Here is a 14861-nt window from a genome sequence, read left to right on the forward strand (position 1 = left end):
TACAAATGAGGCAGGTCTGGACGGCGGGACTCCGGAAGGTGTCCCTTGGCTCTGCCTCCTCGAGGTATTAGGAAACGGCCCCCTGGCTCTGAATCCCCCTCTGGGGCATGAAAGACCCTCATCGGTTTCTAAACAATCCATTTTGATTAAGGCTAGTTAAATTGCAAGAGTCAGAACCTGTCAAGCCGCATGGGCAGGTGAGAAGTGAGGGTGACCAGGCCTTGCGCCAGCCTGCTATGATGGGATGCCACTTGGAGCTGGCCAGGCTGCAAATGGCATATGGGGGGGAGAGAGAGATTAGGGGGCCAATGCAGCCAGAAGCCATCCCTGGGCTGCTCCTTACTCACTCTTTCCCCCTCCTCCCAGTACTAAAAAGAAGCCCAAAAGAGGGAAGGTTCAATGTGACACCTCCGTGTGAACATTCCTCAGATGCCTGGCCAGCCCCATCAGCCCTGTAGGGAGACCCTGCCATGCAAAAGGCCTAAGCGTCAAAGCCCAGCTCCGGGGAAAGGGAAGCCACATGTCTGGGGAAACACAGCAGCCCATTTAAGCAAGGGAGGCTTCAGCTATCCATCCTGCATCATTCCTCAAACTCCTCCTCTCAGCAACAGCAGCAGCAGCATGTTCTGGTGCCAAGCAGCTCATCAAAGGCAGGGGGGCAAAGCTGGGGTGACAGCGGTTTCCATGGTGGTGACGAAGGTGCAAGAAAGCATCCAAAAAACTAGTGCAGGGAGAACATCCAGTTGGGGAAGCAAAGAGAGGGGAGGGAGACCAAAAGAAGAAATAAAGACACAAACATAATTCTCCAGCCATTTCTCCCTAACCCCAATCCTTTTCTTGCTTTGCCTGATTTGTGATTATCTCTCTGCCTTGTCCTTCTTGGCCAGAAGCTCACTGCTTGCTCCCTTTTCAGTTTCTGTTTGGAGCCCAGTAGTAGACATGCCAAGGTAAAGCTGTTGAGTCCTCTCCTCTGAAGGCCCATCCTTTGACCAGAAGACTCTGCAAACCCTGTCTCACCTCACCCACCGTCCTTGTGGCCACCTTCCTGACTTCCCATTAGGCAGAGCTTGGCAAGCAAGCATGGCATCATTCCCCTGCGATGTGTTGAGTTGCCCCCTTTTCCCCTGGCCTTGGCACATCCAGCTATAGCTGAGGAGCCCCCTGAGATCATAAGGGTAGGGTAGCAAGGAAAGGACCAGAGGATATACTTGATAGAGGGTGCAAGAGAGCACGAGGAGTGGTTTGATCTTCTCCTTCAATGCATTTCAGGCAGGAAGAGGAGAGTCTCGTTTGGATTAGGTCTTCACCCCCCCCACTCAGTGCAACAGGTTCTCATGTTCCTTAGAGCCATGCCTACACCAAAGAGCCTGCTCGGCTCTGAGCGGGCACCATGACAGGCACAGCCCCTATTCTCTCCAGCGTTGCCTGACTCACGGCATAGGAGCGTGTGTGCTGGGGTCTTGGCTTCCGGCTCACTGAGCCATTGCTCCTGGACATCTCCTGAGGAGAGGGGGCGGTGTTGGTTGTCACCACCAATGTCTTGGGTGGAGGTGGGGTCGGGTGGCCTCCATTGGCATAGATGGGGCGGGCGTTGGTGCTCCCAGAGCGGGAGAAGGTCTGGCGTGCATCATTGTTGAGGCGAGTGAAGGAGTCTGTGGCATGGTTGGCTTTGGGGTCATTCCAGTACCGGCTGTTGTAGGTGTTGGATGAGGTGAGAGTGTCATTCTCTGATGAGGAAGCATCGCCATGAAATGCTTTTGTGGATGAAGAGCATTTGGGTGGCAGATCATCCTCCCTGAAGGAAGCCAAAGGAGATTATTAGGGTGGCAGTTGTGCACCTTTTTCAATACTCTTATCCTCAGTATGTTCACAGACACACCCAACACTCTAAATACTACACTATGCTTGGTCTCAGCTACATCATGGAGAAGACAGGCATTGTCATTATAGCCCCATCCACCATTACCAGGCCTTGAGTGGTCACAATGCTGCCAGTAATATTCCAGAATGGGGGAGTTTGCCTGTCCTCCATGTGGTGTCCATGGGTACCATGGTGCCTATTGATACCTTTCCTGGCACTGACCAAGTGTTTTTAAAAAGTGCGTGGGGTCAAATGGGGTTTTTGCCTAGCAAAGCTTCTGACTGGCCACTGGAGATTCCATTTGCTGTGCAGATTTTTTTTTAAAGATTGCTTTAACAGCAGGTTCCACCACAGTAGAAGGATCCTCACTGTTTGACTGAAAGGAAGATGCAGCAGCCATTTTGTGACTAGCTCCACCTCCTGTGGTAGCCATTTTGTGGTTGTCATTTTGTGGCCACACCCACCATGCTATGTCAGAATTCCAAAAGTGCCTGCTGGCTCAAAAAAGTTGAAGACCCCTACCATATCTGATGAGGTAAAGAGCCTAGAGATTCTCCCAGAGCTGTTGCTGGGAGTGCCATTTTCCATTTGTCCTTAATGTTGAAGCTTTGTTTCTTTCTGGTCTCAGCACTGAGACTCGTGGTCTGTAATTTCCAGGCCTGATTACTACAATGTGTTCTATGTGAGGTTGCCCTAGAAAACAATACAGAAATTTCGCCTCATGAAGAAAATGCTGGTCAGCTCCTATCAGGTGCTTGGAGACCTCTATGGCTGTAAAATATTCTGCATCAGTTATAGAGTTGGGTCCCATGTCATGCATTTTTCCTATATTCCCTTCCCTCTAGTATCCCCTTCCCATCCTGGGAAAGTTGACTCCTGTGTTCTTGAGTCCTGTATGATGACAAACTAAGAGCCACATGGATTGAAGGAGAAACTGCAGCAGCAGGAGGGGAAAGAGGCAAAAGTCATTTATTTAATTCATTTATACCTCACCTTTCTCTCCAGTGGAGACCCAAAGTGGCTTACATCATTCTCTCCTCCTATCTGCCATCACAACCCTGTGAGATATATCAGGCTGAGAAAATGTGACTGGCCCAAGGTCATCCAACAAGCTTTTATGTCATGAGTGGGGATTCAAATATGGATCTCCCAGATACTAGTCTGACACTGTTAACCACTATGCTGCACTGCCTTTCCTGCCTTTTCCATCAGCAGAGGAAGGAAAGGGTGGCTTCAATCCTTCAACTTTCAGCCCACCCCTCCCACCTGATTCTTAGTGCATCCATGAGAGACCTGTGACCCCAGGAATCAACTAGCCCAAGATGGTAAGAGGCTGCTGTGGGGAAAGAAACATGGAAAGAACCCAAATCCTTGTGCTTACGGGTTGCAGGAACCAAACTATATTGATTACCAATTGGCTTCTGGAGTTAATTCAAGTTGATGGTTTCAACCTTGAAAGCCTTACATGGCTTGGGATCCTCACACCTCAAGGGCTGTGTCTCCTTCTGTGAGCCTCACACCAACTGGGAGGTCTGTCCAATAAGCATTGCTCCCTGTTCTATCTCTACAAAGGACTAGGATGGTGGTGGCTACAAACAGAAACTCGATGGATGTAGATACAAATCTTCTTTCCTGAAGATGGTTATAATATTTACCTTGTTATAGGGTTCCAAGATACATTACAAGACCTTTCTTTTCCAGTAGACATCTAGCTGAATTAAGTTCTTCTGTGGTTGTTCTATAGCATGCACCATTTTTTTTTTTTGTTTAATTCATAAATTAAGTTTGGTTCAATTTATGAATGCTATTTTTTGTTTAATGTTTAATTACTTAGAGACAACTTGGAAAATTTATATATGAATATCGTAGATAACTAACGAATGTAAAAATCAGGTACGAGATCCTTGCATGCTGAAATCTAATTCTTATTGGGAAAGAGGTGCTCTCCTTAGAACATACAGCTCAGTGCAATGCAAGAGGAAGCCAGCTGATATCTGATTGATATCTGAGAGATCCTTCCCCCCCCCCCCCCCCGAATTTGATTTGCTTGGCTAAAAAGAAAAAAAACCTTCCAAATAGTGCTGGGGACCCCTTGCAAATGGCCTGGGCCACACCCATCTACTGCAACCTAAATGTTTGTTTCAGAGAGGGAGCCCTGTTAGTCTGTCAAAGCAAAACAAAACAGTATTTATGTGGCACTTTAAAGTCTAACAGGATTGTATTTTGCCGTAAGCATTTGTGGACTAAAGGACACTTATTCAGAGGCATTGAGAGAATCCATTCACTGCATCAGAAGAAGTGGGTTCTAGTCCCTGATGGATAATCTAGGAATAAAATTTTGTTAGTCTTTAAGGTGCTATGGAACTCCTGCCTATTGTGACCTATAGTTTTGTGACATACTTGCTATTAGGTGGTGAGGGGGCAGAAGAGACAGGGGCAGGGGAAGAGGGAAGAGGGAGGGAGAGAGATGTGGCTTCTCTAAAGTCAAACCTTATCTCATTGGGAATTTCCTCCTCTTCTTCCTCCTTGTGTTTGTTTTTCCAGTAAAAGAGTGTCACAGCCACCAGAACAATGCAGATGACAAGTACCACTGCTCCTGCTGCAGCAGCTCCAGCGATCAGGCCAATGCTCCTTGGATGTGCTGCATAAGACATGAAATATATGAGAATCTGAATTGGGAGAAAGCATGGCATGAGTTCACATAGGCACAACTTTTTTTTTTTTTTGCAACATGAGAAGTGCAAGTCTTGCTGAGGTTAGCCTCTCATATATTACTTCTACACATCACTCCATCAAACAGCATCAACCAGCATCCAAGCCAGGACCCCTAAAGAGAGCTGGGCAGAAGCAGTTTTGGAATCAAGTCATGACCCTCTGTGCTACAGACTGCTCAGCCTATTTCAAAAATAACATCTGGTGATTAAAAATATAGTATTCTCACTCAAGAATTAGAACATGCACAAAAGTTAGCCTAGGGCATCCAAAGGATGTGCTCAGGATGTACTAGGATGTTGCTGAGGTGACAGATGGAAATGAGAAACCAGTGTTTATACAATTGTTGTCATGCTGGAGGTTTTGGGGCATGTACATGCTACAGTGGACTGCAGAACCCATTTGATTCTCCGCAACCTTTTCTGGAAGTCTGGCAGAGTGGAATGGTCCCAAGCACTAGAGGTTTGCTCAAAAAGGCCAAACACGAAGAGGCATGGCCATGCTGAATGGCAGGTAAAATGACCCTTTGCCACATTGGAGTTCTCCTGAGGGTGATCTTGGACTAATCTGGACTGCCACATTTCATGTTCTGAGTCCTCTAGACATTTCTTCCTTGCTAAGAGGGAAAAAAGACCAATTTTATAAGTCCTAGACTTCATATACAATCATGGTTATTTTTGAAACTTCATTTTGTTAATGATTCTTTTTAATTATATTTAATGTCTTCAGTACATTATGTGCCTGATATGTGGCATTTATAAAATAAAATCAAAATTACACTGGACTTTCCCCTATTTTTTCTCTACTGGTTTTGGTACTACTTTCAGCTTAGCCCCTGATTTCCATACACATTTTTGTGCCTTTAGTTTTTGCTTCTGTTTTGGAAGGCGTGCAGTTTTTTTCTGGTACCTTTGAGACCGCTTTTAAATTGATCATGTTTTAGAAGCCATTTGGAGTTGAGATTTTCCTTGTGCATCATCTTTCTGTTGGTTTTATTTGACCCACCCACTCCCATCCACCTCTATCCCACTTTTCATTGGCTGGGCTGTGGTCAACATCAAACCACTCCCTTTCCCCCACCCCTGCCCTGAAGATGAGTGGCTTAATTTTGATGTTTTTAAAAGGCATATATATATTTGTCAAGCAGTTTCTCTGGATCCCCAGCTTTCATTTTTTTTAAAAGTAAGGCTCTACCCCCCCCCCCCGCCCTCTGTGATATGTCTTTTTCCTGACAACTCCATGATGGAAGGAACTGGAAACTTACTTTTTGTAAGCTGGAGATTTGAGAACTTGCTTGACCTGTTATTACCACGATTTATCAATATAAGCACTCACTAAAATTAGTGGGGTAGTCACAATGAGGACAGCAAACTCCCTTGAAAATCTTGATTTTTTAAGGCATGGGCAGAGGAAAATTAGATAACTCTACAACTGTGAAAATGCAGAGGGAGGGGCAGGTGTGCAGAAGAACTGTGCCCAAACCATTTCTAGTGCTTGCGGATGGACTGCCAAGAAAATCAGGAGTAAGTCAAGTGTACAGAAATGCCCATTGAGAAATGTGTTAACCAGAACAAGACAAAATTGACACAAGAAAAGAAAGTGGTGCAAAATAAAGATTCAGGTTCATTTTGTAGAAAGGAAATTGAAATGAGGATATTCAAATCAAACCAGGCAGTTTTTCAAATGCAGTCTTATTCTGCAGAATCCATTACAGAGGCTCCTGTTTCCCTCCCCACATGCTGCCTTCCAAAACCTTTTGTAACAGTTCTGCCCATCCCTAATATAATTGATAAACAATTTGCTCTCTTGCTTTATGGTCTGTTCCAAACCTGACAGCACAGTCCCCCTTTTCCTGAGGCAAACCCCATTAGTTTTAGGCTCTCAGTTCCTGCTTTTTTTTGGGGGGGGGGGGTGAGACAACAAGCTTACATCTGAATTTCTGCACATGGACCAAAGTTTAACATTACTAAAGAAGATGTCATTCTTATATTCCTGTGCATAGTGTCACATCAGGACAAAAACTCAAAGACCTCACTTTAGTAAAAATGAGAGGGGATATCTGGATGCTTGCAATGTTTACAAGATCCACAAATGTCCAGATCACACATCTAACAGAGATTCAGGGCTCCCACTCATAAGGTCTGTGGTCAAGAACATTCACAATTTTTTAAAAAGGCTAAAACAGTCCTAGGGAAGGAGGCTATCTAGAGTGGAGCCACAGGATGTGGGATATTTACCACAAAAGGGATTCCTGATTTAGATCACCCAAACCAGAGAGTTTCTTGACCCATTGGTGGACAATGGCAAGTACCCGAATCGCTTATCTGTATATGGCTGTTTTTAGGAATTAGTAATCATGCCTAAACTGTTCCTGAGTGAGTGACTCAACTTCTCTATGATTGTGCAATAAATAAAACAAGACAGCAACAGAATGGGAATTGGACAACCTACAGCTCCAGCAAAAAGCAATAATGCTTTCCCTGCATCCTATTTGTGCATTAATATCTGGTAGACATAAATAGATGTGGAAATGATTTAATGGAACAAAGCCTTGCTTCAGGGATCACAAACAACTATTTTTATTATATATTATTGTATTTACAGTTAGGGTTTGTAGAATCTTTCGGGCTCAAGTGCCGTGTTCTACTGGAGAAAGTTTTTCTTCCAGACGTTTCGTTCTCAGCTGCGGAGAACATCCTCAGTGGTGTTGCAGCCGGAGCAGGCGCTCTGACCTTCTTGGCTGCTGTGCATTGAGTGGGGCCAGGGCTGCTGGAGAGCTGCTATTTCTAGGCTGAAGGGGGTGTGGTGAAAGGGCAATTGGTTTATGGATGTGTCCATTGTTTGGTGGGGCTTCCTGGAAGGGTAGTGATAAGGAAACTGGCTGTTGAGTGTGACCATTGTTCTGTGTTAATTGCTGGGAGGGTTGGAAGGGGTGTGAAGATAAGGAAGATGGTTGTTGAAGATGGTTGTTCCTTATCTTCACATCCCTTCCAACCCTCCCAGCAATTAACACAGAACAATGGTCACATTCAACAGCCAGTTTCCTTATCACTACCCTTCCAGGAAGCCCCACCAAACAATGGACACATCCACAAACCAATTGCCCTTTCACCACACCCCCTCCAGCCTAGAAATAGCAGCTCTCCAGCAGCCCTGGCCCCACTCAATGCACAGCAGCCAAGAAGGTCAGAGCGCCTGCTCCAGCTGCAACGCCACTGAGGATGTTCTCCGCAGCTGAGAACGAAATGTCTGGAAGAAAAAACTTTCTCCAGTAGAACACGGCACTTGAGCCCGAAAGATTCTACAAACCCTAATGATGTTACCAGCCATGAAAACCTGAAATCTTTGATATTTACAGTAAGTTTGTGAAACTAGAATTCAGTTCCCAAACTATCACTCAAGTCCTGGTTTGCCTCTACAAATACTAGTTGCCTCTACAAATACCAGTTTCTTTTCCTTGCCTCTGTTGCCTTGGGAGGATTAATTAGAGAACAAGCCAGAATTAAATTAGAACTCCTGCATTCAGACCAGGCCTCGGATTCAGCAGGAGCTTACAGGAAAGCAGCTCCTGAACCTTTCTGAGAGTTCCACCTCCTCCTTCCCACCTTGCCCATTGAATAGTAGGTGCAGCTGCACAACAATTCCTGGATGAGCTCCACCACCTGTTTTTCTACAAAATGACCCCTGATTCAGACATTATGTGAAACCATAGTTAAAGCTAACTGTGGCTAATAAACTAACCCTTAGATCTTGGCTTCAAATACTGGTTTGATGAATGCAAAGCAGCCACAGATACTGGAGTGGCCTGTATTCAACCACACCAATCAGCGTTAGCTTAGTTAAACCATGGTTTTGTGTGATATCTGGACCAAGCCAGTGCCTGTCACTAAAACAAACTTACGTGTAATCACTTGAACTTCCAGAAAACAGGTGCTGCTTCCAATGACATTAGAAGCCACACACTGGTAACGTCCTGATGACATGGTGCTGATATTGCGCAGAACAACTGTACCCTGAACTTGGTCTGGATGGAAAGGAATGAAAAGTTATCAAATTAGGAAGAAAAAAAAACGACCACCAGCTCACCACAACTTCAAAAAGACAAATCTAGCACACTGAAAATTCTGCTACAAGACTCTGGGGAGACACCATAGAGAACAATATTAAGGTATTTGTGTTTTTTTTTAAAAAAAAAAAAACGACATTTAACGCAGATAAGATGAACATTTTCTTCTAAAAGATTGTTTTTTTCATGCATGTGAAAGCTTAGGGCTGAGAAAACAAAACAGGCAAGTAGCAAGTGCCTCAACAATCTAAATATAGTTCTAACAAGGTGTAAATGTAGGCTGTGCTTGGGCCCCACAGTAAGCAACAGCTTTGCCACGTGTCTTTTCAAGTCCAGGTTTTTCAAATGGAGGCCAACATTTTACCTGGCTACCCATTCGGAATGAGTGGAAGGTGGGATGGGGTGCAAAGAGAGGCCTTGGTTGGAGCTGCCAGCAATGCAGCAATGTCACTTTCAGTGTGCACCAGAAGTAACATCATTACTTACATTACCAGTGATGTAGAGATGCTGTGGGTTTTAGTAGAAGTCATTTTACCATATAATTTTTTACCCAAATTCCAGAGTATCCACGTGTTGTTGGTGACATGATGCCACTTCTGTGGATGGGCATGAACTGGGAAAATGTGGTTCAGTTGTGGTTCGGGTGTGCCTGGTTTATGAACCATGGATCATCATAAACTTTTTGAAGCTAGACAAACTGGTTCAGTTTGTGTGGTTTGTGATGCAGCAGAAAGGCCCCTCCACATATTAGAGATAGCAAATTTTCAGGAGATCTCCAGCTGATTCTCCTCTATCTTCACTCCAGATTTGGTGAGGATTTGATTTAGGGGGTCCAAGTTATGGCCAGTGTTCCCTCTGAGCTGAGTTAGTGTGAGCTAGCTCACAGTTTTTTAGCCTCCAGCTCACACGGTTCTGTCTTAGCTCAGGAAGGATGGCCTTAGAGCAAACTCATTTATGCAGTAGACAAATCACTCACAACTTTAATCCCAGTAGCTCATGAAGTAGAATCTTTGCTCACAAGACTCCACAGCTTAGAGGGAGAATTCATTATGCCCCCCGTCCCCCCCCCCCAAAAAAAGGTGTCCCCAACAAAGTGCTTTCTGGGGAAATGGCAGAAATAACAGGTGCAGGAGTGTATAGAACAGATCCAGTGCAAGCTAAAGGCATCAAACTCCCATGCAACCTCCTGGACTTTCAGTTATGGATCCCCCCCCCCCAAAAAAAGAAAGGTCTCCCCAGTGCTCTTGCTGGAAAAGATAGCTGAAGTTACAGGAGTCTTTGGAACAGCTCAGGATCAAGCCAGTTACACCAAACTCAGAGGGAAACTTAACCTGGGCAGAACCCCTGGAGCCAGTCATTGGAAGCAAGACAAGCATCCCCTATATGCTTGCAGCACCCCCTCCAAGTCTCCAAAGGCAAGTTTTGAAGAACAGAAAGGCAGACATCTCCCAGAGTTCTGACAGGGGCTCCCAAAGTAACCCCATGAGAACTTGGCAGGTACCCTAGCCACACCACATCAGCAAGGGGAGAAGAGGAGTAGCCTTTGAAGCAAGCTCTCAGGATTGCTCCTAGTACTGCAAAATATGGTTTATGCATTATGAAGTGTTAAAAGCCAGTCCTCTGCTTGCTTCAAATTCCTGAACACCTCTGTGTGCTGTGAGAGTGAAAGTGGGTGCAAGCGTGCTTGTTGTGGGGGGAAGAAGTCCACAGGCCCCTGTTCCTGCACGTTAAATCCATCCTGTCATGCCAATGGAGCCCAACCCTAGCAGGGCATCACCAAGGGTCTCAGAGCCTCCTTCCCCTGCTCCATGTGCAGGGGATAGATACAGACCACAAGACTCAAAACTGCGTGATTTAGGCTGCGATCACACACACTAAATAATGCACTTTCAATCCACTTTCAGTGCACTTTCCAACTGGATTTTTTCCAGTTCGCAATAAAATGCAGTTGGAAAGTGAACTGAAAGTGGATTGAAAGTGCATTATTTAGTGCGTGTGATCACAATCACAGAGTAGCCTGAGGGAGCACATAAGAGAAGCCATGTTGGATCAGGCCAATGGCCCATCCAGTCCAGCACTCTGTGTCACACAGTGGCCAAAAAAACCAGGTGCCATCAGGAGGTACATCAGTGGGGCCAGGACACTAGAAGCCTTTCCACTGTGCTCCCCCCCCCCTCAAGCACCAAGAATACAGAGCATCACTGTCCCAGACAGAGAGTTGCAACAATACGCTGTGGCTAATAGCCACTGATGGACCTCTGCTCCAAATGTTTATCCAATCCCCTCTTGAAGCTGTCTATGCTTGCAGCAGCCGCCACATCCTGTGGCAGTGAATTCCATGTGTAAATCACCCTTTGGGTGAAGAAGTACTTCCTTTTATCTGTTCTAACCCAACTGCTCAGCAATTTCATTGAATATACACAACTTCTCATACTGTGAGAAAGGGAGAAAAGTACTTCTTTCTCTGCCTTCTCTATCCCATACATAATTGTATGGGTGGGTGGAGGCAGCATTGTCCATGGCTACATGGTCATAGATATCTGTGCCAACATGCTGGCAGAGGTGAAGCATGTGCGCTTTAATGCATACATGTTTCAGGTGATGGTGAAGAATGCTCTAGGGTTCATAATCAGGAAAGAATAAATGAATGTGATGTGCTAGTCTGCTTTTAACAAGTTCCATGCCTCTCTGCCTAACTACCAACAGCCAACAGAAGAGAGGCTGCAGAGCTGAGTTGATATATAGCCTTCTGATCCTATAGAGCAGAACATGAACTCTGTAACTGGCAGCCAGCAGTGCCTGTTAAATTTTTGAGGGCTCCTATTGGTGTTTCCAAGGCTGGGGAAGTCAACCCCACGGTTTGGAGTTCTGTAGAGTTTAACTGAGTGGAGACAGTCTGTTTGGAAACGTATCTATTCACAAACCACCACAAACAGCACCAAAGTTTGTGGAATGTTTGTGCTGGTTGCCCTTCCATAAACATTTGCAAACCACAAACCAACCAAAATTTATGCTGAACTTTAGTTTGTAAGTTCATCTCTAGTCACTTATGATGATGTCACATCATCCATTATGTATAACAACCTAAATTATCCAAGTCCCCGAAACAGAAAATCAGATCCAATTTATAATCTCAGGCCTGTCTTTTTCTCAGCTCCTCCCCTTTCCCCTTTCTTTGTAATTTGTTAGATAAACCCAAGGAAAATTATTTTCTTTCTTTCCACAGCATCTGAAGAAGTGAATTCTGACTTGTGAAAGCTCACACTGCTTGCTAGGTCTTCAGTTTGCAAGAACCGAGCAAGGATGGTAGTGATAGGATGTTTTGGAGGTCATTCATTCATAGGGTCGCCATAAATTGGAAGCACTTAACACACACACAGGATTTAAAGTGGACTCGTGTTTTGTTTTGCTTCAATGGAATGACATAGCTACCCCTCTGGAATATTTATTTAGTCAGTCAGTTTGGATCTCTGCAAGACATGGAAAGTGTATCTCTAGAGAAAGGGAACCACACACAGCACAAACAGCCATGGCCCATGGCACATCTGGAAAGAAGGCCCATGGGCCTAATGATGGCAGATTCAGATCTGTAGACCTGCCTGCCTGCCCTGCTCTTCCTTGTTGCGTCTTCCCTAGTCCTGCAATCTAGCAGCAAAACTACATGGCAATTCCACCATGATGCACTCTAAAATGTCATACTTTGGACATGACTTGGCCAAAAAGGTTAGCCACCACTGCTTGACGGTTTTTAAAAAATTCACTATAATGAGACAAACCACTAGAGGGCACCTCATACCCTATAGGCTCAAATGCATGAATGGCAATTATATTTTATTTAGTTCATTTGCATTTATCATGACAATATTTAGGGGTTGTTTTGTAGAAAAATAGGTGGTGGAGCTCATCCAGGGATTGTTATGCAGCTGTACATACTATTCAATGGACAAGGAGGTGGAACTCTCAGGAGGAGGTGGAACGCTCAGAAAGGTTCAGGAGCTGTGCTCCTGTGAGCTTCCACTGAATCTGAGGCCTGACAATATTTAACACCTTCCTCCCCTCCGCTCCCCTCCCCATCATTAGGATTAAGGTGTCTCCACCCATCCTGGAAGCCCTTTGGGGTTAGCCCAGCATCTGCAGAATGGATAAAGTTGTCAGATACCCAATTAGGCCATTGGTCCCTCTAGCTCAGTACCAACTGCTTTAACTGGTAGTGGTTTTCCAAGACGTCTGATGTAGATAAAATTTGCCTGCACTTGCTACCTGATATTCCATGAACTAGATCCAGTTTCCATGAACTGATCCAGAGGCTTTTCTACATGCAAAGCAGGTACCCTCCCAGCCTGTTCCCCTAACAAGCATAGCAAAAATAAAATTACTGGTGGGGAGAGGGGATGGAAAGAGTGTAAGAGTCACCTTGTGTTGCCGTTGGAGGCAGCTTGGGAGTGTTGTCCAGTCTTTCCCAGTAGTACGTTGGCCGAGGGATGCCCTCTTCAGAACTGCAGGTCAGTGTGATGTCACTGCCAATGTTCAAGGAGCCCTGAATTCTGCAGACTGGGGCAGAAGGAGGAACTGCAATCAGAAAAGAGGGGGAAGGAATGGCCAAGTCAGGAGCTGCGTTCATTAACTGCTTTTCCAGAAGACATACAGTTAAATGAAACCAAGAAACCGGCTGACAGAGGAAATCTTGCAGATGGCTCCAAACTTGGAGGGAAGCAACAGACGAGGTCACCTGCTAAGGCTTGCCTCACTGGTAAGCAGCCTCAGTCATAACTGCTGACTTTTAATTGTGGCCATTTTCCATTAGAGTCCTCTGTGGGGAAGAACAACATCTGCAGCTTCCCACCAGTTAACACAATAAAGATATCACTAAAACTTTTAGCTTCAAGCCAAGTTCTGGTATTCGGATAATGGGAAGTTCAACATTAGCTCCTATCTCTAAGAAGACAGCACTGCTGATTGGTAGGAATTATGTCCTTGGATCCATCAGATATGAAAAAGCATTAGGGATGAGAATGGACCATACATAGCTACAGTCCCTTGTTTCCTTTTTTATACACTCCTTCCCTGAAAAGATATTCTGATCTTTCTACCATTCACCGTCCTTGAAATCCAGCTCCCCTACATATCTATATTTGTGCTGTCAAGTCACAAATTTTCCAAGGCAGGTGAAAAGCAAAGGTGGACTGCCATTGCCTGCCTCTGAAGAGTCTTCCTTTCTTCCTCATTCCTCCCATTTAGCTTCCAGGATTTGATGAGATCAGGCTGCACTATACCATTCCACACACGCATGCACTCTCACACACCACTCTCACACGTCCTCTATTTCTGCAAGTCTACCATTACAGCCATCTGAACTGCAAACTACCAAAGGACCACTGGGCAGTAAATCCCAGACTGAGCTTCTGTGATGCCACAAAATTTTCACAAGCATTCTAAGTGCTGAGGAAATGAAACCCACGACAGAATATTTGCTTAACAGCCCCACTTATGCAAGGGAAGCAAATGTTAAATTTAGCTGGGGGGTGGGGATGAAGGTTGAATGGCAGAGAAAAAGTCATAGACAGGACTAGACACTGAGGGCTAGAATGCTCAATGGTCAGAAATTTCAGGACAGGCTAAGGAACATGAATTCAGAGGCCAGGAAGCTGAAGGAAGGGTTCAGACTAGTCAATGAACAACAGAGGCAACAGTAAAGAGAGAGGCCTAAGGGAAGGAGGGAATGGGGGGAGAAAAACTTGAGAGGAAATAATGGGGTGGATCCAAGCATCTTCCAAGTAACCTTCATTCAGCCTAAGGATATTTTCTTCTGTCTACGAGAGACTTCCACTAATGGAAGAGCAATTTAAATTGGAGCAAAGCTCTTTAGGTTACAAGAAGTCTTGCCAAGTTCCCTGAGACCACCAACACTGATCCCCTGGAGTACTGGTTACGCAATGCTGTTATCTGACCCAACCTGTCTTGTTTGACCATGAGCCCTGAGTCCACCTAACAACCCAAACAACCAGCAGGGAACAGGAGTTAACAATCAGGAGAGTATAAAACCTGAATCCTCAGCTGAGAGTGGGGTGGCTGAGAGCCCTGACTCCTTCTGATACCCAAACCCCAGCAGAGGAGAAAACCTTGCTCAGTAGAGCGGAAGGATATGGGTATGTCACTCCAATGGCTGGTGGAATTACAGAACTGAAGAAGAAGAATCACATGAAAAAGTGAGCCAGGAAGACC

At 45.2% G+C, this 14861-nt stretch overlaps 1 protein-coding gene across 1 annotated transcript in view; it reads right to left on the reverse strand.

Annotated features, from left to right (window-relative positions):
- Positions 1 to 301: 301 nt before the first annotated feature.
- Positions 302 to 14861, reverse strand: part of IGSF11 (immunoglobulin superfamily member 11) — a 240471-nt gene continuing 225911 nt past the window's right edge. The window contains exons 4-7 of the mRNA XM_060234659.1: positions 13053 to 13208; positions 8475 to 8597; positions 4352 to 4502; positions 302 to 1795 (exon numbers count right to left, since the gene is read on the reverse strand). Of these exons, the coding sequence (XP_060090642.1) occupies positions 1354 to 1795; positions 4352 to 4502; positions 8475 to 8597; positions 13053 to 13208 (872 nt within the window). The 3' untranslated portion in view covers positions 302 to 1353. The remainder of the gene's footprint in view (positions 1796 to 4351; positions 4503 to 8474; positions 8598 to 13052; positions 13209 to 14861) is intronic.

Source organism: Heteronotia binoei, chromosome 3, assembly GCF_032191835.1.
Source record: "Heteronotia binoei isolate CCM8104 ecotype False Entrance Well chromosome 3, APGP_CSIRO_Hbin_v1, whole genome shotgun sequence".
In the NCBI taxonomy this organism is placed as follows: Eukaryota; Metazoa; Chordata; class Lepidosauria; order Squamata; family Gekkonidae; genus Heteronotia; species Heteronotia binoei.